This window comes from Phragmites australis, chromosome 13 (genome assembly GCF_958298935.1).
Source record: "Phragmites australis chromosome 13, lpPhrAust1.1, whole genome shotgun sequence".
Taxonomy (NCBI): Eukaryota; Viridiplantae; Streptophyta; class Magnoliopsida; order Poales; family Poaceae; genus Phragmites; species Phragmites australis.
Window position 1 is genome coordinate 23226022 of NC_084933.1, and position 27489 is coordinate 23253510.

Below are 27489 nucleotides of genomic sequence, written 5' to 3' on the forward strand. Positions count from 1 at the left end.
AATGACTATATACCGAAAGGTCCGGCGATTAAAGTGTGCACACGGAGTATTTATTGTAGAGAAGATGTCAAAGTCTGGTTTAGTGTAGGTTAACACGTCGGATGGTCCGGCGATAAAGCAAAACAACGCAGGAGTATTTTGCACTGAGGAAGGCGTGGGATGCCTCAGTTGAACACACCGAAAGGTCAGGCGATGAAGCTGGTGGACATGCTAAAGCATTCGATGTTCACATTGGTTTTGAGTGGAGTTTCAACGGCTAATTTTTGGAAGGTGTACATGTCGGAAGTTTCGGTGGGTACAATCTGTCTACACTGGAATATCCGGCATATACAGAGAATTTGAGTTTTTGGGGCAACGGCTAGTTATCGGAGTTAAGGCTATAAATACCCCTACACTCAGTTATTTGAAGGTGCTGGAGTTCAGAAAAGCCCATATACACTTGAGAAGATATTGAAACCATCAAAGTACTAAAAGTGATCATACAAGGTGATTAAGCATAAGATTAGACGATGATTAGTGTTTATTGGTCTAGAGAGAAGTGATGCTAGGTACTGCAACCTAGAGAGTGGATCAAAGATTAATCTGATCTTGTATCGAGAGGTATGTCGACGCCTTGGAGTCTTGGTGACTCACCGGCACCTTGAGCCTTGTTGGCTCAAGTTTGTCGACCCTCCGACTTGATGTGAAGTGGCAGCAAGAAACGTGTACGGGGACGCGGAAGCCCTTATCTTGGTGGTTAAAAATCCAAAGTGAAGACGTCGTACAAGTGGCCAGAAGAGATATTAGTGGTGAGACCTCACCTTGGTAGCTTGGTTGCTCATCGTGCTTGAGGTCTTGCCTTGGTGGCTTGATAACTCAAGAGTCATGATTAAAAGAGTCTTGGCGACCGAGAGTATATCCTTTGTGGAGCTCCAACGTAAAGTAAGGATGGCTTGTGTGCCACTGATACCATAAGATAAAAATCTCTTATGTCGAATTTACTCTCTCTACCTTAATTTCCACATTTACGTACTTACAATTTATCTTCTTAGAGTAGGTTGCAAACCGTTTTAAACGGTAGAGTGGACACACTAGATAAGCCTATAATATATTTAGATAGAAATTGATATATATTTATCTTATAAAGTTTTTAAAACTATTAATTTTAAAGTACCTTAATTTATCCACTTCTTACGACTGACCATTGCTCATATACGGTCACATAAAGGAGCCACCGACAGTTCTGTAAGTTCCCAAATTTTCCTAGCAAAATACCTGTCCAATTTTTCCCTTAGGATATGATAACATTTAGACAGGTTGAGCTCGTCCCTCTAAAAGATTTTGTATTTACTTTCACAAGAAGTCGCATTCAGGAAAATTAAAAAGTAGTACTATATGCTTAGAATCATATGAAAGATTTGAGCAGTCCTAAATACATAAAAGTATTATCTGTGTTGGTCGATCATACAAGTCCACGATCTCGTTTAAATATGAATATTGCTAGTTCCAAGCGAAGTGATAAGGAAGTTTCCTATCCCATTGGCTACAGTAGTCCATTGTACCAACAACAGGTGAATTAACAAAGGCTTCATCATTTGCTCATGCAAAATTAACTTTTAGGAGGCCCTGCTTCTCAAAGGCCGCTCATGTACCTCTTGGCAAGCCCCAAACACCAATTTTGGCTTCATTTGGCAACTGACAACATTATTTTTTTATAAAGGAAGATTTATCATCCCTTAGTGTTACATTAAGATAATATAAATATAAAAGAATTCACATTCGGCTTCCGTATAGCACACGGATGCATACAGCCAAAAGAAAGAACAGCAAAAGAAAGGAAACAAAAGAAGACAACCATCTCACGGTCTATGGTGGATCTTCAATCCGAAGTCTCGATTGACATTCAAACCGGATAAAAATCTCCTTAACTGCCCACACCATAAGAATACATGTCGCCGTCACCATATACTGATGTTCCTGCCACTGCAACACAACCCATATACAGAGCAAACACATACTCATTATTTTTATCTGAACTAGCATGTTGGCCTGCGCAAATTGTGCGGCTAGCAATCTTGTTTTCAATTAATTTATTTATTCTCCTAAATATCTTTTAATTCAATTTAATCTATAAATTTATTTTTCTTAAGTGATCTTCTATAATTCAAAAGAATAAATTTATTTTAATTACATGTTGCACATTTTATGAATCAGGATGCCTATGCAAACTAAGTGCTAAAATTGGTTTAAAGAGGTGCAAAGTATAACATCTAACCCTATGCACCAAACAACTCAAGCCCTCAATGGCTCAACACAAAACTCTGCACATTGTATGTATGTGAATGTACATACAACGTATATGTAGATTCTTATCTTCTAGACATGCCATGAGCTTTTTGGTTTAAAGAGCCGCGGCTGTGATGGCCCCATATTTGGACAACACATTAAGGTTATCCATATAGCCTATAAATTTGGTAAAAAAATTGGATGAGATCCCTTGTTTCTATATTGAATGCTGTAGTATCCATATAGGACTATGATATAAGACATATTATATCTCTTGTTTTGTTTAAAACACCTAACAATTATAAATGGGTCCACCGAGTTTTTTTAATAAGTGGGTCCACTGATTTGGTGGTGTTGATCAGTTTTTCTTTTTCTTTTTACCAATTGGGTTCTAATTTCTAGAACGTGAGAGGAAGGAGGCTTCTTTTAGCTTTAGCGGATTGCTCGCGTAGTTTGCACGGCTAGACAAAAAATATTTTGATTAACTGTGGTAGCTCTTTTATCTTGCACGATTTTATAGTCTGAATATTTGTGTTATAGTGTACTTCAGATTTATCCTTAGTCAATAAAACTTGTAAGACAATCGGTATTTATTGATGCTTGAAGATACAAAATAATGCAACATACACAACAACCGCAAAAGTATTTGGATCGATATGTACATACGTTATAAATCTTACTAAGCTCGTGTTTCACTTTTATTATTGAACAATGGAGTATACAAAATTATCAAAACTGGAATAGAAGATTACCTTCTTTGGTATGACGTTACGATAAAATGTAGGGCATGTCGGCAGCTAGGCAACGCCCTCCTCAGGCCATTGTTAACACATATATTGCACTCCTATGATGCTATGCTTAAGGATTACTTTGACGGTTTGATTGTTGATGAGTCTCTATATTGAATAGTGTCTCATCTCACTTCTCTCTCCACCGACAACAGGTAACTACTTCTCTGTCCATGAAGGGTGAAGAGTAGGAAAGGCTGGCACTTGCACCCCTGAGGCCATCAGCTTGCTCTTCATATCCGCCACAACCTCACCATCTACATCGCTGATTATGTACTCTGATTTGTATGCCGTGCCATCGATCCTGTACAGCTTCCTACTAATACAAATTGCTACCACGACTCCAGTACGGTACAACCCTTCCTTCTTAAGAATTTGATAAGCATTCTAAAAGCTAAACCATGGCTTGGTCGTCTCCCTCTTCGAGACCAGAAGTGCCATTGCAATAAGGATATCCTCTCCACGTCTCAAACACCCCAGAATTCTGCGGCAAAAATCGCAAAACCCGTTTGTTATTAGTGCCGCATAATATACCATGGCATCTCATGCATGTGCAGAAGTAACGTCAGTACCTTCTTGAGCAGCTTGATTAGAGTCTTCTTGCTGCCACTGTCCATGACATACAGTTCCTCTCTGCTACGTCTACGAGCATAGTTGTTAACACGTGATCAAAGAGAACAGAAGGCACGACGCTCGCACGGCAACAAAGAGCGACCATGAGAAGAGACTCGTGCCGGAGTTCAACGGGACCTGCTTCGACTTTGAGTGCCTACCCACCAGCTATTTGTCTCCAACGATCGATGATGACATCGCCTCGCTGTGAAGTCAGGTGGAGCGCCTGCGTCGCGCTCCTTAGCGGGGTCGGTCAAGGCCGGTGGGAGCAGCACTGTTCGCGTCGCTTCTTCCTCACCCGGGCTCTCCTGACTTGCCAACCATCTCCTTCCGCCTCACACGATGGCGTTCAAATTGGGCCAGATCCCTCTCCTCCCTCACCATCAGAGCTGGCCTGAGCGTCATCCCCGATTGTTACTTCATCTAGAGGACATCTGGACACCAATCGCCATCGCTTGATCTCAAAGTTCATCGGTTCGTCCCATCGCAATGGCCTGCTAGTCAACATGGGAGCTTGGCCTCACAAATTGATTGCGTACAAAATAAGGGGAAGGTTTTGGTGCAAAAGCCTTGACCGCATCTCTTGGTTATCGAATTGCGCGTAGAGATAGTATCTCTGCATCTCGTTTTGTTTGTGTTTTCTCCTATTCCTCTCCCATCCAGATGGAAGCAATTCTAAGGTAGATAACAAGTTGAGTTTGAATACAACTGTTTTTTCAATCTGTATGGAAAACAAACGGCTAATTTTCCATACATTTTAATTTTAATTACGAAATCACATAATTATTAATCATATTTGATATAGACTTTTTGATTAAATCTAGACTATTAGATGTTCATAAAAATAAGTTGTCTAGATTTTTTTAGATTAACATAGTAATATCATGGCCTTGAGATCGAACATGGAGGCTCCTTTTGCACATCAAATATTAAGATACTAGATAGATTTTAGCTATTGATTAATTGTATTTTATATGGAATCTTTATTTAGGTATTTAATTTTTATAATAATTTTTTTCTAAGACTATATTTGATATGGATCTTTCTTTTTTATATTCCAGCCCTAATTTCAATTATTATTTTATTTTATTTGAACTCTTTATTTAGATATTTTGCTTCTCAAACCGTATAGAAATCGAACTGTTCATTTTCTATATATTTCAATTTCGAATTTACCTAATTATTAATCATATTTGATATATACTCTTTGGTTAAATCTAGACTGTTAGATGTTCATAATAATGAGTGGTCTAGATTATTTTATTTTTTCAGATTAACATGTTAATTTTGTAGTCTTAAGAATGAAGGTTGTGGCTTCTTTTCCACTAAAATATTAAGTTAACCAGCAAGGTGGCCCACAATAATAGCGTTGCTAGCTTCACCGTAATATTTTATCAGGATAATCTTTAATTAAACATTAGTCTCTTTAGTTTTTTATGAGATCAGTGTCATTTAGTTACTAAACACATATAATCAGAAGAAGAAATAAAAATTATGTTAATAAAAAAGAAAATTATTTATGCTCCAAACTTATATGCGAATTGTATACATGTATTGGTTTGATTCGTATAGATTTTGATCAACTGTCAAAATCGTGAGCCAAGTGTAGCCGGCCCAACTAGAATCCGAATTTGTTTATCTCACCTACATGTTGTGTCTTATCTGCTGCTTGCTTGATGTGATGATCTTAAGCTATATGGTGCTTCTTAATCTATTATCCTTAGTAAGAACTAAAAAAAAACATTATTTTTTATTTTGAATTTTAGCTATTGATTAATTATATTTTATATTGATTCTTTTATTTAGGTATTTGATTTTTATAATAATTTGATTTTTTATAAGACTATATTTGATATGCATCTTTATTTTTTCTATTCTAACCCTAATTTGAATTATTATTTATTATATTTTATTCTGACTCTTTATTTAGATATTTTGCTTCCAAAATTGTATGGAGCGAACTTCTAATTTTTCATAATTTTTAATTTATGTATTTATTAATTGTGTTTTATATGAGCTCTTTGGTTTACGAAGTTAACTATTTATTAATTATATTTGATATGGACTATTTGATTTAATCTAGATCTTTAGATATTTATAACAGAGAGTGGCATTGAGAGTGATTGTGATGGCTCTTTTTTTTTCTAAATAATAATATAATAGATAGATGCAGCCACAGTTTCACTCTGAGGCTTCTTTTCCCCTTGATGTTGTGCACTAATATATGTTTCACATGTCACGCTCCAAAGCGGAGGATTTTCGTCATGGGTTTGAATAGCTGATGATCCAAGCATGCGAATCTTCCGTGCACATCAAACAAAACGGCGTGCAAAACGCGAGGACGGCAACGGAGCCTGGGTCACATCGACGGAAGCCAACAAAAGCATGGCAGGACCCGCATGTTCGTGCGCATGTACGCGCTCGTCACGCACGCGTCCTTGTTTTTTTTTTTAATCCCTTCTACCCTCTCAGCGCCGCCGCACGAGCTGCTGTTCAGCTCAGCTAAGCCTTGCACGATACACAACTCCACATTGCTGTCTCGAGTCTCGACCGCTTTCCGGCCCTGAACGGTAACACGGTCGTCTCGTTTCCATGGGCGTGTGGATGGCTTCATCACGGTACAGCTCTCGCTGGTTTGGCTTCTTTTTTGTTGCAGGGACGACGACACATCGACAAAGCAAACTGTTTTCGTTCCCTAGGTGACGTGGATGCAGAGCCAAACAGAGGCAAAGTGCTGGACTCCACGCTGTGAATCGCGCGAACCTTCAGTTACCTCCGGTGCCAAATCAGGAGGGCACGTCGTCTCTTAGGCTCCCTCGCTCGTCGACTCTGACACGGCTCGCCGCCGGTGCATGTGCGCGCACGCAGGCATTCCGCCCGACCGGCGGATCAAGCTCGTCGGGTTCGTGCGGTGTCTCCCGAGTCCTGACAACCAGATAGAGCGCCGACGCCGGCTGCGAACAACGCGCTCATGGAGACGACCCGGGAAGTTGGGGCCGCGGATGCCGATCCGCCTCTCCCCATTGACCCCGTTCTGGCGCATCGGCACGGATGGAATCGCCGTGTTTTCTGCGGCACGTGAGAACGCCATGCGCGCTGTTCAATCCCTCAAACGACAGAGCCCAGCACGGCGTCGAGAGTTCGAGACCGACACTTGGATCCAGTGGCCGCCTGGCCGGAGCAGCGTGTGGAGGAACACAGGAACATACTGCTGTTAATTTGTGGTTAGGGAGGCTCTGACCTGAACTCGTATAGTCGTATATCTCGAAGCATGCTGCTCGTGCAAGGCCTTGGGCGTTGCTCGTTTTGTTCGCTTCTGCTTCTGCTAGGTAGCCTTCAGTATTCCAAAATGTTGGAGTCCTTTCAGACATGCAAAAACTTCGGCCGGTAGTTCCATAAAGCAGGGTTCTGTGAACTGGTGCATTATCTTGAAAAGCTTTGCAACTTAAGTTCCAAACTTCCGGTAGGGGTTTGACTCTTGCGAGGCGTCAAGAAGTTGCAGCCATTCCAGAGGCCACCTAATGTCCAAAAACATATCAATGTGTTGGTACCGAAACACGTTAATAAGTACTAAAGAATTGGAAAAAAGAAGTAAGAGATATTGGTACGGTTACCAAAACACATAACAAATAATAAAATAGAATATTAGTGCCGAGTCTTACGTTCTGATTCAACTCCGTGCGTATACCAGAGTCCAGTTTTGGCTTGATTGGTTGTTGAAGTTACTTATACTCTTATCCATTAGATTTGTTTCTCGTGTGCTTTATTAAAATAGAACTTTTTAGTGATAGATGATATATTTATCGATATCGAGATATATATAGTGATTCATCAATCTTTAAAATTCATATTTTTAGTCTAGTTATTGTGTGAGTGCTCGTGCCATTGAATTTTTTATGGTAATTAACACTCTCACTGATATGTGAGGTCACTTAAGTCACACACTATATGGTAAGTGACAAATTTGTTAACACTCACTTTCTAAGAGTGACAAATAATTAAATATCTCGCATGCGTATAGTGATATAAGTATATGTCTATAAGTTGTACTTGTGTTTAAAAAAAATCCGTGCGTATACTACTTCATCATTCCCTTTTTCTGTATTTTATATGCGTACGTGTAAACGGGAGGACGTGTGTACGTATGAGTTTCTTTAGCTTCCATCAGAAGCAAATTTCTCTGCTAAATAGACAAACAATAAACTGTTTCGTTTGTACTCCTATGAAGAAGTCGTTGGTTTAAAGAAAATTAGTATTGGTCCTCTCATAAATAAAACTAGCATTAGAAGAAGAGCACTAAAAATCAAAATGTATTGCAGTCGATGGGCATTGGTGCTTGGTGTTTATCACTGTTCAAAAAGTTGTTGGAATCTGACTTCTAAACAGAAGGACGAATTGTCAAGGAGACATGGACATGGGAGTTTGTAACTATAGAGTAGGTATCCTCTTTGGAGAAGAACATTCTCTCCATAAAAATATGTATTTTCAACCTTACAATTGCAAAATGAACCAGTATTTAGAAAACGGTGATAGAGAGGAGGAAGAAATACCACACATCCATCAAGGCATCACATGCCACTTGGTCTATTGACTTCAGAAGCATTATGTTTTTAGAAAAAAAAATTGTGGATGCACATCATGTTTTTTAAAAAAAGAATTGTGGATGTGCAGAGAACGGAATTTTTTAAATAATATTATTTTATTAAAAAATTGTAAAAATAACAGTCAAATTTATAAAATTAGAAGAATATGTACATGTTGGCACTCGGAGTATCAACAAGGGATCTGTCAGCACTCGGAGTATCGACAGTCTACTTGGAAGTAAGCTCGGGACCTGTCGGCACACCGACAATATGACTATGGACCTGTCGGCATTCAGAATGACGATAGGTCCTATGTCCCGTAGACAATATTCAAAGAAAAATTCATAACTTTTTATATGATCTCAGATGAAGATGATCTTTATATGAAAATTATTCCTCTCAATGAGATCTACAAATTTGTAGTTGAACACTTTTCCATTTGAATCTTTAAGATACCAAAAAATAGTTATAAATTTTAGATCTGAAAAATTAGATCGGTAACTTTTAGCCACCTTTTGTGCATCTAAACGGATTTAAATGAAAAAATGCTCAATTACAAAGTTGTAAATCTCGTCGATAACTATACTTTTTATACAATGATCATCTCTATACAAGATAATATAAAAAAAATTATAAATTTTTCTTTAAATATCGTCCGCGGGACATAGGATCTATCAGCACATGGAATGCCGACAGATCCCGGTCACACTGCCTCATATCGATAGGCCCCCGGATCCACTGCTACATAGTCTGTCGGCATATGGATTACCGACATAACCCTTATCGATACTCCGAGTGCCGACAGATACCTATTTTTACAATTTTATGAATTTAACTATTATTTTTACAATTTTTTAATAAAATAATATTATTTAAAAAACTCCAGAGAATGCATGTCAATGTGCAGGGGTGACACAAATGTGCACAGTAGCGCCTAGATGGCAACGTGTGCTAATAGTAACTACACGACTGCTTAATGTAATATCTTGACTTAAGTGTCCTGATTTTGGTTCGTGTGACTTAATTATTCCGGTTTAGTAGAATTAGTCTTATCTAGATAGTTTAGGACAGCTTATAAGTTTTCACTCTAAATATAGCATATTCGAGTCAATCTTTTTACACGAAATGATGACAAAAATGTAACATAGGTGTTATGTGTATACGGACTCACCCTACAGGTGGGCTAGACTGTAAGCGAATTTTAGAGACGGGATGTTATAGATGGTATCAGAGTCAACTCTTGCTGTACGAGTGCATGCGTGTCAGCCTGTGAAAGGGACATGGTATGACCGTGGCACAAAGAGAAGATCTTGTGTATTTGTTTGTTACTTACACGATAATAAATCCTGAAGGGGGAGAGAATTTGTCCAACATTAATAATTTAGATATGTTAGAACCAGCTTATAAGCTTTTACTCTTCAAATATAGTACCCTTAGGTTAACTTTTTTATATCAAGTGAGAATAAAAATGTAAAATATGTGTTATACATATACGAGCCTATCCTATAAGTGGACTAGGCTATAAGCTGATTGTGGAGATAGGGTGTTACACGTAAGCACATAGGGTGATTTGGACATCTGGTGCGTAGGCAGGCAAGCCCCTCCCCATTCCAAATAATTTTGTATTCAAGTCAAAGTTTTTTTTTCTCGAATATGTCGGAGAGCTGCATATTTTCTATTAAGATGATAGCGAAACAAGGTTCAAATACAACGCTCCTGAAGGACCACCAAAGCGGCCAAAGCCTGTCTAGAGAAAATAAGAGACGATTACACAGACTGTAAGCAACTAGACAACGCACGATTGACACAATTAGACAATCGAACCATAGCTATGTAGATGCTCCATCGTGACTGATAGGTTCTTTGCCCCGACTTGACTCCAACGAATCATGTTGTCCCTGATGAGCGCAAGCATGGTATTGGAAGGGACACGGTGATTGTTGAAAATGATGTCATTACATGAAAGCCAAATTCTCCAACAAATGATAAGGATCAGCGATTCAAGCCCTTTGCGTAACTCAGAACCCTCACGATCTCGCAGATGCAGCCATCATTCTTCCAGCGAGGTCAGCGTTGCTACGGGTTGAACTCCCAGAATCCGGCTCCAGGCTTCTCGAGCCAAGGTGCAATGGATAAACAGGTGTTCTGTAGTTTCTCAGAGTTGTGAGCAGAGTGCGCAAGGATCTTCGGATTGGAGTCCATGGCACCGCCTACGAGTGGCCATCCAAAGTCGGCCATGCAAACATAGCCATCCAAAGAACTTGATTTTGTATGGTGCCCACGTCTTCCACACAAGGTTAGCACCTGCAAAAGGAATGGAACCTTGGAACATGGTAAGATATGCCGACTTTGAAGAGTACCTTCCAGAGGAAGCCCATCTCCATAGGATTTGGTCCTTGTTGTTGGTCAGGTTGACAGATTCAAGCCGGCTCCAAACAACAGGTATTGAACCAGTGTAGAAGGGGACAGTGGCCCAGTGATATCTTTAACCCATCGCATGTTGTGCAAAGCATATCTGACCGTGCTCTTCTTGGCTGTTAAAGGAGCAATACAACTGAACAACTCAGGTGCCAAGTTCTTGATGGACTGACCATTGATCCAAGAATCTGACCAGAAGAAGGTGGAAGCACTGTTGCCTACCATGAAATAGGTTGAAGATTGGAACAAGGCTAAGACCAGACTGTCATGATGCAAAGGAAGGACGGACCACAGTTTAGATGCATCAGTTCGCTACCACCAAAGCCAGCGGAGGCAAAAGGCAATGCTAGCCAGTCTGAGATCTTGGATGCCAAGGCCTCCATAGCACAATGGCCGGCAAACACGAGGCCAAGAGAGAGAACATTTGCCACCCGACCTTGCATTGTCGCCCGCCCACATGAAACTCTTTCTAATCCTGTTCACTTCCTTGATAATCCAAGAAGGCACTACAAAAGATATCAGCGTATGAAGCGGGGTCGATGAAAGAACAGACTGAACCAGAGTGGCTCTCCTAGGTTTAGATATGAGCCTAGCCTGCCATGTAGGCAGTTTAGCTACAATCTGGTCCACCAATGGATGCAATTGTGTTTTGCGGAGGCATCCCGTTGTTAGAGGAATTCCCAGTTATTGAGTGGGAAAGGAGGCCAATCTGCAAGGGAGCTCCTCCCTGACAATGTTGATCTCATTTTCGCTGCAGCAAATGGGGAGAGCAGCACACTTATCCAAATTCGTATTAAGGCCCGATGCCACCCCAAAGAAGTCAAGGATGGAAAGGTGTGCTCGAATGTCCCGCTGTGTTGGCGATAAGAATACGACAGCATCATCCACATAAAGCGAGCACCGGTAAAGTATAGGACTATGCCCCACATGCCCAATGATAGCCGCTTCACTGGCCAGAGACAGCAGTCGTGGAAGAACATCCATGACCATGATGAAAAGGAATGGGGAGAGGGAATCCCCCTACCGAAGCCCCCTAGTGTGGAATATGGTAGGCCCAGGAATGGAATTTAGAAGAATCCGAGTTGACGAAGAACTGAGTGTGGCCTCGATCCATCCACACCATCGAGGGCTGAACCCCCTAGCTCTTAGGATCTCTAATAGGAATGCCCAGTTTACTGAATCAAATGCCTTAGAGATGTCAAGCTTAAGTATAATCGTTGGCCGCTTCATCTTCTTGAGTAGTGTCACAATCGAGCGGAGGTGTCGTGGATGCAACGGCCAATGATGAATGCACTTTGGTTGCAGGAAATGAGCTGAGCCGTGGAGCTAGCCGGAGGGACAAAGCCTTGGAAATCAGCTTGCCTATGCTATGAATTAGGTTGATGGGTCGAAAATCGAAAGCGGAGGAGGCCTCTACATGCTTTGGCAAAAGAGTGATCAGAGCATTGTTCAACCGAGAGAGGCCCCTATGGTCGCCATCGACGAAGGCGTTAATGGCGAGCATGACATTAGCTCAAATGACGGACCACGCAACACGGTAAAACTCCACCGTGAATCCATCAGGGCCAGGGGCCTTCTTGAGGGGCATGCTCTTAATAGCTGACCAAATTTCAATTTCGCTAAACGGAGCATCCAATGAACTTAAGTCCAAGGAGCTTAGCCCAAGCTCTTGCAGATCGATTGAGATATCCCTGGAATGAGCAACTCCCATAATGGAGTTGAAGTGGGAGAATAGTGCATCCTCCATGGTCGAGTGGGAGGTCACTGAGCCTGATGCCGTGGAGATAGACGAGATAAAGTTCTTGTGTGCGTGGAATTTTGCAAAGGAGTGGAAAAAGCCTGGTGTCCGTATCCCTATCCCGCAGCCAAGCAATTCTAGATCGACTTCTCGCAATCGTGCGTTCGAGGGAAGCCAGCCCCAATAAGCGAACCTTAAGTTGTTTGCGGAGCTCGTACTCGGTCGATGAGAGCGCCCTGCATTCCTGGGTGGCATCCAAACGAGTGATGATCTCCTGCGCAACAAGAATCTGCTCCCTGAAGTTGACAATGGACTTGGCACTCTAGCACTGCAATTCTTTGGCCACATGCGTCAGCAACAAGTGAAGCCGTAAAAAGGGCGGTTTGAACCGATCAGTCGTCGCCAGCGTCCAATCTCTTTGGATGGCCCCGAGAAATTGGGCATCTTGACCCAGAAGGATTCAAAATGGAAACGATGCCGCCTTTGATAGTGAACCGAAGTTTAAGCCAAAGTTTCAAGAGCATCACATAGATAAGCTGGAATTGTCCATAGGTGTTCCTGGAAAAGATATCCACTATTACCTTTAGCTTGCAAGTGGGCATTACGTTACCTGTTAAACTGATATATAGAGGCCCAATGATTTGATACGACTCATCGCTCATACGGCTTGCGCACGATCCGTCTAGTGGAAGAAGATGGCACGGAGAGCTTTTCGGAGGAAGCTAGGTTTAGGGTTTTGGGGCTGCACTCTACTCCTGGACTTAGAAACCGAGAGAGAGGTCGGCTCAGCAGTAGTTGGAGTTGTTGCAAGTAGGACGCTACCAGCCACCGGTGGTGGTGATGGGTCAAGTCGGGGCGAGATGTCATGCTAGTGAGAGGTCAGGGGAGGGCGGGGTCAAGGTGGTGATGTGAGGGCGATGGGGATGCCCAAGACTGTTGGTGGTGCAAGGAAAAAGGGATGGCATGACTAGCAATCACGGCGCCGATAGAGGCATTGGTGGCTGTGAGGGCTAGCAACACGTGGGGCAGGATCGGAGGCGGTGGGGAGGGATGCTGGAGGGAGAGAAAAAGTTTAGCAGGAAGACGTGATACATTTACTCCAGCATAACCGGCGCGGGATAACTTAGTCGTTCTCCTAAATGTCCTTGTATGGCCTGTCTACTGAACTTCTGCAAACCAGAATTGCAGAAACGAAGAGATATATTATCCCATCTTGTAGAGTTTTGATCGGACTAATCACAGCCAGCAAAAAATAATAATATAAAAGACCTAATCTCCTTTTTTACTCTCACGATAAGTAACTGAACTCATAATTGACACCTGCCTATAAAGTCTCGCGCACGGCTAGCTCTCTGCTCTTACGCCAACGCAGACCGACACCACAGTGCAAGCGCACCCCAATCTCCTCCTCTCCGACTCTTCCAAGCTAGCAGCGCTTCCTTCTTCCTGCCCGCCTCTGACATTTCTCCGCCGATAATAGATGGGGTGCAAGACGTGCCAGAAGCCCAAGGTGAACTACCGGAAGGGCCTGTGGTCGCCGGAGGAGGACCAGAAGCTCCGCGACTACATCCTCCGCTACGGCCACGGCTGCTGGAGCGCCCTCCCCGTCAAGGCCGGTAAGAACCCCATGCATTTCACACAATTCTCTCCTCTCCAAAGAATTCGAGTGGAATTGAGCAAATTGCATTGCGCCTTGTTCCTGTTATAGTGTTTCTCAAATGCACCTTGGCTTTTGGGAAGCGTAGTAAAGGAGGGGAATTCAGCGAAGTATCTCTCTGCTTTCAGAACAGTGGAGTGCGCTCTCCAATTTCGCCTGCTTGCGTGCTTGAATTTTAACGAAGCCTTTTTGAAATGCACCTTGGCTTGTGGTCTGAATCCTCTGTGAATTATTACCGCGCCTGCAGGGCTGCAGCGCAACGGGAAGAGCTGCAGGCTGAGATGGATCAACTACCTGAGGCCCGGGCTGAAGCACGGCATGTTCTCCCGGGAGGAAGAGGACACCGTCATCAACCTCCACGCCAAACTGGGCAACAAGTAAGCAAAAAAGAGCAGACTTTTCACCTCGCCTCAACTCACCTTTAGACAAGTGACTGAATCGGACAGAAATTATTCACGTTCGTTTCTACCTAGCTGCCTTTTACCTTGCCAGTTAGTGTCTGCTATCGGTAGTGTGGTTAAGCTGGCAAATTCAGTTTTAGAGTAGAAAAAAGGTTTAACCAGTGAGAAGAAAAGGGGGAAATGCTGATGTTTGCCATGGAGACCGCTTTAAGTGGTGGAGTTGATGCTGACATCTACGCTCCATATCGAGACACTCGATTTCTTCTTTTCGTAGTGCACAATTCATGATTGGGAACAAGCATCTCTTTCATTTGTTTACTAAAAGTGTGTGCTTAGTCATGGTGAGCCTCTTTCTAGACACAGAAAAAAAAAAGAAGGGGAAGAAAATGGCATGCAAAACTAGTGTCTGCTACTTTCTCTTTGGAGCGGTGTAGCAGTTGCTTCCCGGTGCAAGTAAAGCTCAATTTCGCCCCACTACTTTAGTTTTATACCTCAAAAACCATAATACCGTTCTTAATAGTATATATTAGCCAATGTACAACTATTCATAAATACAAATGTCAACTATGCAGCCTATTGGAGTTCACCTGCGATTTTATAAAAACATGCTACTTTGACAATCTGAACGAAGACTTGCAACTTGCAAGTAGTCATGGTTCGATATTGAACTGTACAATTAATAATCTTACCCAAGAAAAAGAATCAGAGGTGTCATGGTTCTTGCGAATACGTCACGTCCAACCATTCTTCTCCCTACGTAGTATTCAAAAGCTGTACAAGGCATTGTCAAGATGCCAAAAACTTGCCACGTTATCAAAGAGTAAAAAATGCGTGTGCCAAAGTCTCGCCGACAGAACAGGTTCATCGAACTGTAAATTAAGAGTAACTTTTTATTGACCGCCTCTCTGACACGGTGAAATTTTTTTGTGACTCAGGTGGTCTCAGATCGCGCGGCACCTGCCGGGCCGCACGGACAACGAGGTGAAGAACTACTGGAACTCGTACCTCAAGAAGCGTGTCGAGGGCGCGCAGGCCAAGTGCGAGGCGGACGCGCCACCCGCCGACTCCGACGTTCGCGGGAGCCCGAGCCCCAGTGAAAATGGCCAGGAACTCGTCAGCCAGCCGGCGAACTCCAGCTCGTCCGAGCCGGTCCAGTCGTCGTCGGCCGACGACTCGAGCTGCCTCATCATCACCGAGCATACGGGCGCGGGCGCGGTCACCGCAGTGCGACCGCACGCGCCCGTGCTCCCCAAGGTCATGTTCGCAGACTGGCTCGACGTGGACTACGGCATCAGCAGCCTGGTGGCGCCAGGTCTGGGCGCCGGTGTCTTCGACGTCAGCGGGCGCAACCCGGCCCAGGGCCTGAGCCACCAGGGGTCCATGCAGGTTGACGGGCTGTGCGGCGCCGTTGATTCCCTGCACCACGGGCTCGGCAACGGCGGCATCTTCTGGGAGTTCGACGCGGCGGAGGGTCAGATGGACGTGCAGGGAGGAGGGTTCTGTGATTTGCTCTCCATGAGCGAGTTCCTTGGAATCAACTAGGCGAGTGTTCTCTCAGCCAGTTCGTCGCGAAGCATTCTGTGAATCTGTTCCCATAGGCGAAGGTGTAAATTGTGTGGTGTATCAATATGCGGTTAAACTTAGCATGTAGCGTTGAGTACAAATCTGACAAAAAATGTGTGTTCATGAAGATGGTAGTTCGCTGCGCTCTGGTATCAGAGAACGGTATATAAGGGTTAGCGGAGATGGATATATCATATGTTCATTAGGGATCAAAACCTATATTTGTTCCCTATGTATTTTATCAAAATGAAATTTTCTTTTATGATAGTTAATGTATTTATCGAGAGCGAAATATCTATGGTGAATTCGTTAATCTCTAAACTCCACATTTTCTATTTTTAGTAGGCGTTGTACGAGTACGTGTGTGTGGTGGTATAAATGTGTGTTATGTTTTTTTTTTTTAAAAAGAACGATACATAAAAGAATGACAAAAGAGGGTCAGAATTGCGTGGTTTCAGTTTTCATCCGAGAAATACAATGGTGGGTACTGATCGTGACAAATGGGAGTAGAATTTATTGCCAAGTATTTCAACGTGTATGGTTATCATTAGAATCACTTAATACTGAGAGCGTATTTGGTTGGTTTATCCAACCTCGTGAGTTGATGAGAAACTTCTTATTAGCGCAAGGGAACCATGTTACAAAAGCAAGGAACGCGTCACAAAATTTAAACTTCACTTGCCAAGAGCAAAGCTAGATATGAGTTAGCAAACAGAACAATATGCCATGAGATTCACACATGTAAGTCTTCTATGTTGCTCCTGTTCATAGTTGAAGATATCTTACTGTCAATAAGAACAAGCGGTGGAGCGCTAGTGGCACTGCCGTGCTATAAGACACTATTGACAAGCAACAATGATTGGCATGTTGGACAAAGTAGTCATGACAAAATTCTATTACGAAGCAATAGTATACATTTAAATTTGTAGCCCTCCTATACTTCATATTCCTAAAAACATAAAATTGATGAGGTGACGTTGCTGGTGAGATCCTCTTCAGGTTTATGGAAGGGGTTTTTTTGGGTCGGGTTATGTTTCCTAGGCTTAGAGGTATGCTCGGAGTGGCGGTCCGAGGCAGTGGATGGCGGAGTGGTTGTGCAACGAGTTAATGATGGTGGCGCCAATGCTAGCACCGTGGGCTGTAGGCAGCGATGGGCGTTGTCAGCGGCGAAGAGCTTGAAAATGGATTAGTTAGCGAGAGAGGGGTGGCGATGGCTGATTCGACAGCTTCCCCGCTGCTGGAGACAGAGGAGGTTGGTGGGGGAGAGACAAAGTAGGTAGAGGAAGAAGATAACCATAGGTAGAAAATGAACTGGTGGATGTTTGATCGATATCAAATGGCTCCAATACGTCGTCTAATAGGATGTTAGTTTTCATCTACTAAAAACTAACATGTCTTTAAATTTATAATCAATACGCTACATAAGGTGAGTTTTTTTTAAAAAAAAATAGACAGCAAGAGGATTGCCGTTTTTATATTAGATGGAATAAAAAGGACAGGAAAACAAAAAAGTCATATGAAGTGGCTGGCACCATCGAAACTGAACCGGGAGGGAAGCAAACTGATTGCCATCCCCTCCGCCACACAGGGGCTACAGATAGCACAACAGTTACAAACCGGCCCAGAACAGCTCAAAATCCGAAGCTAAGCAATGAAGAAAAACGGCTACAAACTACTGAAGGCTTAACTACTAGAAATAGCAACAGAAGCTAAACAAAATTGATCATAATCTTCCTTGACCCGAAGAGCCACTTCTCCCACAGAAAAAACTACATAAGTTGAGTTCCCTTCTAATCTTTCCTCTTCAGATTTCAACGTATCAACTTTCTCGGTATCCCTACACCAACAATTCACAAGAACATGCCTTGAACTGTTTCATATGAAATTCACGTGAATTTTTGTTAAGTTTCAAAGTTGGCCCTTACATTTCAGGTTATGCAGAGGAAAACGGAAGGGTCATCTTGTAATTTCCATCTCTATCATCCGAGTTCACCGTTGCCCTAGCCTGGTTCACTTCGTCCGTTCCGCGACGCTTGCAGCCTCCCCTCCCCCACCCATGACGAACTCGCCAAAAGGGGGAAAACCTACGGAAACCGTCCCTAAAAATTTCCCGATTCGAGCATCCTCCTCCATTCCTGCCGCCGAGTCGTCGCCTCCAGTCGGATCTATACGCCGGCCTGAGGTCTCCTCGACGCGCCCCGTCTTTCGATCTATTTGAGCGCTCCTCGCAGCGATGGATCCGCGGGCGAGGTACCCTCCCGGCATCGGGAACGGCCGCGGTGACAACCCTAGCTACTACGGCCGCGGCCCGCCGCCACCGCAGCAGCATCACCAGCAGCCGCCACCGCCTTCGCATGCGCACCACCAGCAGTACGTGCAGCAGCAGCCGCAGCCCCCGCAGCACCACAACCAGCAGCAGTGGCTTCGTCGGAACCAGATCGCTGGCGCGGCCGTGGGAGCCAGCGCGCAGAGGGCGCCGCCTGCCGCTGACGGCATCGATTCAAGGTGAGAGGGACGGGAAATGTCTACTATTTGCGTGTTATTGCTACGGAGGGTTCAGTGTTTATGTGATTTGTGGACTCGAATTTTGGTTGGGTGCGAGGGACGATGCCTACCATTTTGGAGTGGCTTGGTTAGATAGGCCAAAGGTGCTAGTATAATATGGTGATAGAGCTGTGAGTGTTTGTAGTCGACTTGTGGTGCTAGGTAGGAGAACTACAGAGTGTAAACAAGACTTATGTGAATAGCGTTCTCCAATGCATGCCTTCGGGCACACCTTATTTCTCCAAACACAGCAACTTTTGGCAAATTGTCCAGACATTGCTTCTCATGTAGTAATTTTGTCAATAAGGCTGCTCACTGCTTATATTATGTGGATAGCGTGCTTCATGCATGCCTCGTGAAGTAATTCTTGTTCTCTCCAATTTAGTTTTGCTGAAATATCATATAGGGTCACCGCATTGACATAGTTAGCAGTTGGAAGTACTTTATGTGACGCCGGGTAGAAATGGCTGTTTTGTGGTCCGTGATGACCACCATGTTGTGCATGATGCAGCCCGTTAGTCCTGTTGTAACTAAAACTAGGGTGACGCTGATGCATTCTACAATTTAGTAGTTGCAATTTGAAAATATCTTATGATGTTGTAGTTATAGTTGGAGGCTATTACATGTTGAATTGGCGACAACTGCAGTTCAGTTCTTCTTTGGACCTTCGTGACATATGCTATAATTTATATAATAGAAGGGCAGATGTTAAAGTTTATCCTTTTGTAGTTCACAAGATTGGAAGGCCCAACTGAAGCTTCCACCTACAGATACACGTTACAGGACAGAGGTAACCCCCCTCCCCTCTTCTTCTCGATCCATGTCAGTACTAGATAGTAATGATTGCTATGGACTGGCCGATTTATTGACGTAATTGCCATCTTTAACATCTCATTCTCGTAAAGATTTACCTAGGGATACTTTGTATTTTTCATGCACCATCTACGTTTTCAGTCATGAATTATAAATTAACAGTTAAAAGTATCTCTTGTTATTGTGTTCATTACAAACAATGCTATCTCAGTACTGTGGGATTAAATATTGGATGATGAAATGAGGATATTTGCTTAACAGATTATCTGGTCTCTACACTACTATGTATACATCTATCTATTGTCCAAAGCTGAAACCCCATTCAGAATTTTCATCTAATATAATTCAACTCATCTACATTCTTTTTAAGAATACATTGTTGACTGAGTTAAGTGTCAAGTTTATCTTTTTGTTCCTTTTGACTCATTGTATGCAATGTGTTTTTTCAATTTCTTGGTGAGGTGCGCCATGTGAATTTATCTATCTCTCTTCCTTTCTAAATAATTCTTTGTGCAGGATGTTACTGCAACTAAGGGAAATGAATTCGAAGACTATTTCCTGAAACGTGAACTACTTATGGGGATATATGAGAAAGGATTTGAAAGGCCTTCTCCTATCCAAGAAGAAAGCATTCCTATTGCATTAACTGGTAGTGACATTCTTGCAAGAGCGAAAAATGGAACTGGCAAAACAGCTGCATTTTGTATACCTGCACTAGAAAAAATTGATCAAGACAAAGATGCTATTCAAGGTGTTTTTCTATGCAAGATTCTGTCTTATCCCGCATGGGGTTCATGATTGATGTGATCATTTAAGTTCTAATTTTTCTTCTTCTCATATTCAGTTGTCATATTGGTTCCCACAAGGGAGCTGGCTTTACAAACTTCACAAGTCTGCAAAGAACTTGGGAAACACTTGAAGATTCAAGTAATGGTCACTACTGGAGGAACCAGCCTAAAGGATGATATTATTCGTCTTTATCAACCTGTTCATTTACTTGTTGGGACACCTGGTCGCATTTTGGACCTTACAAAGAAAGGCATTTGCATTCTGAAGGATTGTTCGATGCTTATAATGGATGAGGTATCGCACCGTCAGTTTTGTTGTCATGTGGGGTTGCTTGTGTTCTTAAATAAACTGACACCTTATTTTCACAATCCTTTCTAATTTTTTTATGGTATTGTGTTATATGGGTATTGTGTTATATGATTCTGCTTATTATCCTTGAGCATAAGCACATAACCAATATGAAAGCACAACATTTACATTGTTTTTCAACACTTGATGACAATTACTAGCGCGTTCTGTACTCTTGGCAGTTTCATTTGCCTTCTTAGCCTTGTTCTCAGTTAAATGGGCCATGCAATTATTTAGTTTTGCAGTCGTGTCTAATTAGATTCATAAATTGCCTTCTATGTTTCTGGTTGTTCCTAGTTCCTTCCCAAACAGATAGTATTAGCAATTACTCTATTATGATGGTAAGACTGAACCAAAATGGGAAAATCTGATTGCATGGACTATGAGTCTATGCCCATATTGCATTCTGTATTATGTATAAAAATTGCAAAGCAGACTAGAAAAACCTTTGATAAAAAAGTGAGGAACAATACTAAGGAGTTAAGTTTGAATTGGTACTGTGGTAGGAGATTTGTCAATAAATAGGCATGTGTTCTTACAGCTGATTTTTTTCCCTTGTAGGCAGACAAGCTTCTTTCTCCTGAATTCCAACCTTCTATTGAGCAGTTGATTCGATACCTTCCATCGAATCGGCAGGTTTTGATGTTCTCAGCAACATTTCCTGTGACTGTCAAGGAATTCAAGGACAAATTTCTGCCTAAACCTTATGTTATTAACCTTATGGATGAACTTACGCTTAAGGGAATTACTCAGTTCTATGCTTTTGTTGAAGAAAGGCAGAAAGTTCATTGTCTTAATACTCTCTTTTCCAAGGTTTCCCCCCCTTCTATAAACACCTTTAGTTCATACTTATATGCATGTCTATGTTTTGTAACTTGAATACAATAATATGTAACTAATGCGTATATGCTCTTTTTGATGCAGCTGCAAATTAACCAATCAATAATATTCTGTAATTCTGTAAATCGTGTTGAACTGTTGGCAAAGAAGATTACGGAGATTGGTTACTCTTGCTTCTACATCCATGCTAAAATGCTGCAAGACCATCGTAATAGGGTTTTTCATGATTTCCGCAATGGTGCATGTAGGAACCTTGTGTGTACAGGTATCATACTTTCCTCTTTTAGGCTCTGCCTTTTTCTTTCTTTCTTTCTTTCTTTCTTTCTTTCTTTCTTTCCTTTTTGACTGAATGACAATATTTTTGTGGCTAAATAATTTCCTTCTGCACTCATAACCTATACTATATTTGTAAATATTTGATTACAAATTTGATCTGGTGATTTCTATTCCCCCATCCACGCCCACCCAACCAATGTGTTACGACCTTAATGCAGCTCACCAGTTCATTCACGTGCATTTCACAGATGAAGAGATAACCTGAAATGTTGTAACTGAAATGCTCCTGGGCCTTAAAATAACACACCATTTGGAGTGACTCTAGATCCAATCCATTTGTTTATTCCCATTAAAGATTACATCATCGGTTTTTTGCGTTGATGATCCATTTATTGGACTTCATGCTTTCTTTGCTCTTTATTTCCCTCCTTTTTTATTATGGTTTTTAGACTTGAGTACACATATTAAGAAAAAACACAAATTGAACGTATGCCTCTATTAAAGTTGTGTTCTTGCTACCTCATTGAATTAATTTGTCTCCTTAACCACCATCCTTAACGTTAATGACCTGTGAATGAACAAGATTTCAGTCCTGTAAATTGTAGCCTACACCAAATGAGGTGAGAGTGCTCTTTTTTTGGAGATATAGTTGTCTGATTGTCTTGCCTCGAAATCCTGAATATTTTTCCACTCCTAAGACATGAAATAGAAAAGAACAAAGCAATTGCTTCTCTTTGTTAAGCTTAGCTCAGTTGGTTGAGGGTGTGGATGTACACCTAGACCACCCAAGTTCGAGTCTATTCTTATTTACAATGCCACCTAGTTCCTCCTAGGCTGGTCGATTTTTTAGTTGCTTGTTAAAGATTAGCTTATGAACTGTTATAGTTCATGGAATGTCTTGCTCTCAACAATATACCAAGGCTGTTATTTTCGTTTTGGATATATCTTTTCATTTTAGAAAAGTGGATTGTTATTTGATCTCTGGTTCTAACATTGTTTTTCCCTTTGCAGATCTTTTTACAAGGGGAATAGATATCCAAGCTGTAAATGTTGTTATCAACTTTGATTTCCCCAAGAACTCAGAAACATATCTTCACAGGGTATGCATTGAATGAACTGAGATTTGAGTTTGATGTTCAAACTTTGATGGTCATAGGCATTTGAGTGGACATAGTAGAAAAAATCAGTGCATGTCACCTAGTAGAACTGAATTCCTTTTATCCATGTCATAGTTTCTACTGTTTTTCCTTAGCCATGTTGAATGAACAAATTGGCATGGGATGATGTATTGCTTCACTTCTTTGTGTGTGTTTACAGTTTCCTTGACGATGTATTCTTTTATAGGTTGGTAGATCTGGGAGATTTGGCCACCTTGGTCTGGCTGTGAATTTGATTACCTATGAGGATCGCTTCAACTTGTATGCAGTCTCTCTTGTAACTGTTGAAGATATTGTCTGTGTCCATTTTTTTACAATAGCATAATTTTTTTTTGTTGGGTACAGGTATCGGATTGAGCAAGAACTTGGAACAGAGATAAAACCAATACCTCCTCAGATAGACCGAGCTATATATTGTCAATAGTGATTGGACAGAGTCATCTTGTATCCCACTCTCTGGAAGTAATAAGACAGCTTGTGTAAATATCAGCACACCAGGTACAAATGCTTATTCTCTGTCTATATTCCATGTCTCTGTCACCTGTATAAGTTGTTACATTTGTAGTCTCATAAGAAAATCAGTTATTAGTGATCGTGGCTGCTGATTTTCTTCTGTGGACCACTCCATACGCTTCACAACCTAGGTTGTTGGTGATGGGAGTTAGGGCATTTCAATGCAGAATTTTTTTTTGTCCATGGACAGTAGTGCATATGATGTCAGGATATCATGTGCCACACCATATCCCAAAATTTATAAGGAAAGCACTAGTAGTAGTACATAACTGTTTACAAGTTTACGCATGGCTCTAAATTTTGCCAGGCTATTGGTGCGAATATCTCCTATCAAGTTATCATATTATTGTATCATTTGAGAATTCTTTAGTTTTGAACAGACCGTTTCATACATGGTTGTCTTTTTTGTGAAGTCTTCCAAAGTAGTATATATTTGGGTACTGTGGTTGACTCATCTCTATTCACGTTGCAGGTTGCATTCCATTTTCTCTTATGATATATTTTAACCCAAAGTTGCATGGTGCGTGGGGCACTACCTGGTGGCATGTAGCCAAACTCATCTATATTCGACTCAGTGATGTGACATTAGTTAATGTTGCTAAAAAGACTTGTTCCCAGGCTGTTTTCTCTAAGTTTGTCAGATGTCTTGTGTTCGGCAATGTATCGGCGGGCCGTTTCTACAGGACATTTTAACCGTGTTACCTTCTGCATTGTTACCCTGGCGCAAACAAATGGATCATTCCACCTGAGCGGCTGAGCCGTGCAGTGTCCACATGCAGTGTCAAACTATAGATCTTGGACGCACTATTAGATTTTCATTATCCAACATTTTGTATTTACATCACTATATGCATTCTGATATGGCAGTCTTGTGATATCTAGATTGGGTTGATGTACTAGAGTGTTTACCCGGATCAGGATTTTCGTTTCCTTTTTTTTCGACTTTTATTGTGGTTCTGTACTCCCTGCTGATCCTCTGTTTTCCTTGGGGATGAAAAAAAGTAGGCCCCCGAATAGTTGGTTGGATTTTGCATTCATATCATGCTACGCAGGAGTGTACCTACCGTTCGAATTCCGAATCAAACATGCCCACAAGAAATCCCAATTTTTTTGTTAGATGCTTTGATGTTCTGTCTTTCTTATGGGTGCTACTTGCTGGCTTATGTGGGAAGTCTGACAGGTTCTACATTTGAATCTGTTTGACACTTTTACCCGGCTCCGATGGTGGGAGCATTCTTGCATGCCCTCAAATGGCGTCTTTCTTCCGTCTCATCCGCAAAGATGGCTGTTGGGGTAAAGAAACCACATGGATGAAATGAGAAAGTGGATGTCTCGGATGAGCTTGAGAGCTCATGACCCATTAGGGTCTTATATATTAAGTGGTAAATGGTATAGATTTGTACTATTACATATGATTAGATTGACTTTTTACATGGACTTATTCTTGGGCTGTTGGACGATTCCGTCTCATCCGCAATCTTTGCGCTGGACAACAAGAACATCTCATGAAAGGAAAGAGCAATAACAGGTGACACCTCTCCCCCCATGCGACAGTCTCAAGACTTCATCCCACATTCCCCCACGCGCGCCGGCGCCACCCCGTCGCTCACGAAACGGGGCTGCAATATTGGCACCAGGCAAGACAAAGACGAAAAGCGGAAGGTCCCATCAGTCAGTCCATCACCTTAGCACTCCGCATGTCACGCTCTGCTTCAGGGCTCAGGCCCACCCCTCCACGATTCCCTGTCCCGTAAAATCACCGTGTTGCCGTGCTGCTTTTCACCACGACGCCTTCCCACTGCCACTGCCACCGCCACGGCACGGCAGCGCAGGTGCAGCTGGGGCGGCGGCCGTGCCCGTTGCCCGATCGCTCTACCCCTCGACGCATTTATTTCGTTCGCCCCCCTGCTCCGCCCTGCTCCTTTGCCCGCCCGCACCAAAATCCGAGCCGCGCCCGTGTGGCAGTGGCAGTGGCAGTGGCTGTGGCAGAGGAGGAGAGCGCCGAGCGGAGCGCACCACCTCATTTATGGCCGCTACCTCCGCTTCTTCACGTCGCGGCCCCATCCACCGATCCCCCAAGTATTAAATAACTGCAGTGCAGTCCTGCCCATCTCTAATCCTGTGCTTCGCTTGCTGTACAGACTCTGTGCTTGCGCGCCAGCGCTGTGCACTGGATCAATCATCAACAAAACTAAAGCCGTGTGGTGAAACGATTCAAGCCGGCCGGTCATCTCGTTTTTCTGGCGGTTTTTGTGCATGCCAACTGCGCCAGCACAAGCATTTTGGTGGTCGGTAAATTTGACTATTCTGACTGCGTTGGTACTAATTTCGTAGGCAAGAAGGCAGTCGTATGACGTGCAACAACAGACAACCGGTCGTCCCCTACCGCATTCAAAGTCCCATGACCCCCTCGGCGTACTTGCAAGAAAGCACCTCGCCCCTATTAAATGCATGCCTCTGCCCGTCGTCGATCTCTCATAATTGATGCCTTCCCCCTCTCTCGTTGTTGCAGCAGAGCAGGTGGAAATCCGAGGCATTTATGGCCACCGGGATCCTCCTCGGCCTATAAATCCGTCTCGGCATTTATGGCCACGGCTCCTCTCAGCCTCACTTCGCTCACTCGCTCGCTCCTGTGGCCTCCGACGCCACCGAGGGGAAGGAAAGAGACCGATCCGTTCCAGACGAGGCGAAGGCGGCGCCCATGGGGAGGACTCCGTGCTGCGACAGCAAGGGGATCAAGAAGGGCCCGTGGACGCCCGAGGAGGACAAGCTGCTCGTTGACTACGTCCAGGCAAACGGATCCGGCAGCTGGCGCCTACTCCCCAAGCTCGCGGGTACGTTTCCTTGGGCGGTTTGTGCCCGCGCGCCGCGTTGTGTTGGCTTCGGTTGAGCAATTTTGGGCTGAGGCGAAGTGGGCTGTGCGTGCGTGCGCGCAGGGCTGAACCGGTGCGGCAAGAGCTGCCGGCTGCGGTGGACGAACTACCTGCGCCCGGACATCAAGCGCGGGCCCTTCACCCCGGAGGAGCACAACTCCATCCTCCAGCTCCACGCCATCGTCGGCAACAAGTGAGTCCAACTCTCCACACATTCAAAGCAATATACGTACGTGGGGTCAATTGGGTTAAAAGTGGTTCTCTTCAGTTACTGCATGCTATCTTGTGTACCCATTCAATGATCAGTGATGCATCATGCATGTATTCACTCATCTGCATTCATATATTGAGCATCCAGAGCACTACGCAGGCCAGCAAATAGTAAATGGATCGGTGCACTGTGTGTGCTACGCCTCGCTCACGCTAGATCGTTGTGATCTCAGGTGGTCCATGATCGCGGCGCAGCTGCCGGGCCGGACGGACAACGAGATCAAGAACTACTGGAACACGCACCTCAAGAAGCAGCTCCGCCAGGAGGCGCTCGGCGAGGACGCCGCCGCCACGCGGCTCGCCGCGGCGGCCTGCCCCGCCGCGCGCCACATGGCCCAGTGGGAGACCGCCCGCCTCGAGGCCGAGGCGCGCCTCTCCATCCTCTCGTCCTCGATCACAACAACGATCACCTCCGGCCCCACCGCTTCCTCGTCATCGTCCACCGTCGCGGGTGCCGAGCATGCGGCCCCCGACATCTTCCTGCGCCTCTGGAACTCCGAGGTTGGGGAGTCCTTCCGCAGCTCCGTTGTGCAGGGACAAGGTCCGGACCCGGCAGCGAGTGCAGTCGGTCTGCCAGCTTTGCCTGCGCCCGGCGATGGCTCCTCGGCTGCGACGTCCACCATCGCGACTGAGGCGGCGGACGAGTACCAGGCGTTCCTAGACCTGGCGGTGGAGGAGTTCGCGCTGTTGCACGGCCGGCTCGGCGCGTTCTCGGTGTTCCCGCCGGCCGACGTGCTCGCCGAGGCGTCCTGCCTGTTCACGCCGTTCGAGTAACTAGCGCTTAGCTCTCATCAGTCTCACCAGAGTAGCTGACGACGTGACCGCACTGGGCATGCGTTTCTACGTGCATGCGTACGCGTACGTACATACTCTACATGCATCACAAAGGGTTTGTCTTGTGGAACAGTAGCGTATATATGTACGTGCCTGTACGCGACGGGCAGATGCATGCAGGAGTTGGCGCGTGACAGTACTTTGTAGTCTGTACCCTAGAGCAAGAGGTTTTTGCGACTGCTCTAGCTAGAGCTAGCCGTGTCATTA

The 27489-nt window shown here is 43.7% G+C and overlaps 3 protein-coding genes across 3 annotated transcripts; all 3 read left to right on the forward strand.

Annotated features, from left to right (window-relative positions):
* The first annotated feature begins 13761 nt into the window (after window positions 1-13761).
* Window positions 13762-16301, forward strand: LOC133888055 (transcription factor LAF1-like). Its single transcript, XM_062328160.1, has 3 exons — window positions 13762-14020; window positions 14309-14438; window positions 15398-16301. Exons 1-3 carry the CDS (start codon window positions 13885-13887, stop codon window positions 16002-16004), a joined length of 873 nt encoding a protein of 290 aa, XP_062184144.1. The 5' UTR covers window positions 13762-13884; the 3' UTR covers window positions 16005-16301.
* A 1701-nt stretch (window positions 16302-18002) lies between these two features.
* On the forward strand, window positions 18003-24338 carry LOC133888054 (DEAD-box ATP-dependent RNA helicase 6). Its single transcript, XM_062328159.1, has 10 exons — window positions 18003-18530; window positions 19299-19359; window positions 19899-20133; window positions 20227-20465; window positions 21081-21332; window positions 21444-21624; window positions 22647-22735; window positions 22980-23053; window positions 23138-23290; window positions 23778-24338. Exons 1-9 carry the CDS (start codon window positions 18259-18261, stop codon window positions 23214-23216), a joined length of 1482 nt encoding a protein of 493 aa, XP_062184143.1. The 5' UTR covers window positions 18003-18258; the 3' UTR covers window positions 23217-23290; window positions 23778-24338.
* A 1467-nt stretch (window positions 24339-25805) lies between these two features.
* LOC133888056 (transcription factor MYB17-like) lies at window positions 25806-27222 on the forward strand. Its single transcript, XM_062328161.1, has 3 exons — window positions 25806-26139; window positions 26242-26371; window positions 26622-27222. Exons 1-3 carry the CDS (start codon window positions 26007-26009, stop codon window positions 27220-27222), a joined length of 864 nt encoding a protein of 287 aa, XP_062184145.1. The 5' UTR covers window positions 25806-26006.
* The last annotated feature ends 267 nt before the right edge of the window (window positions 27223-27489 follow it).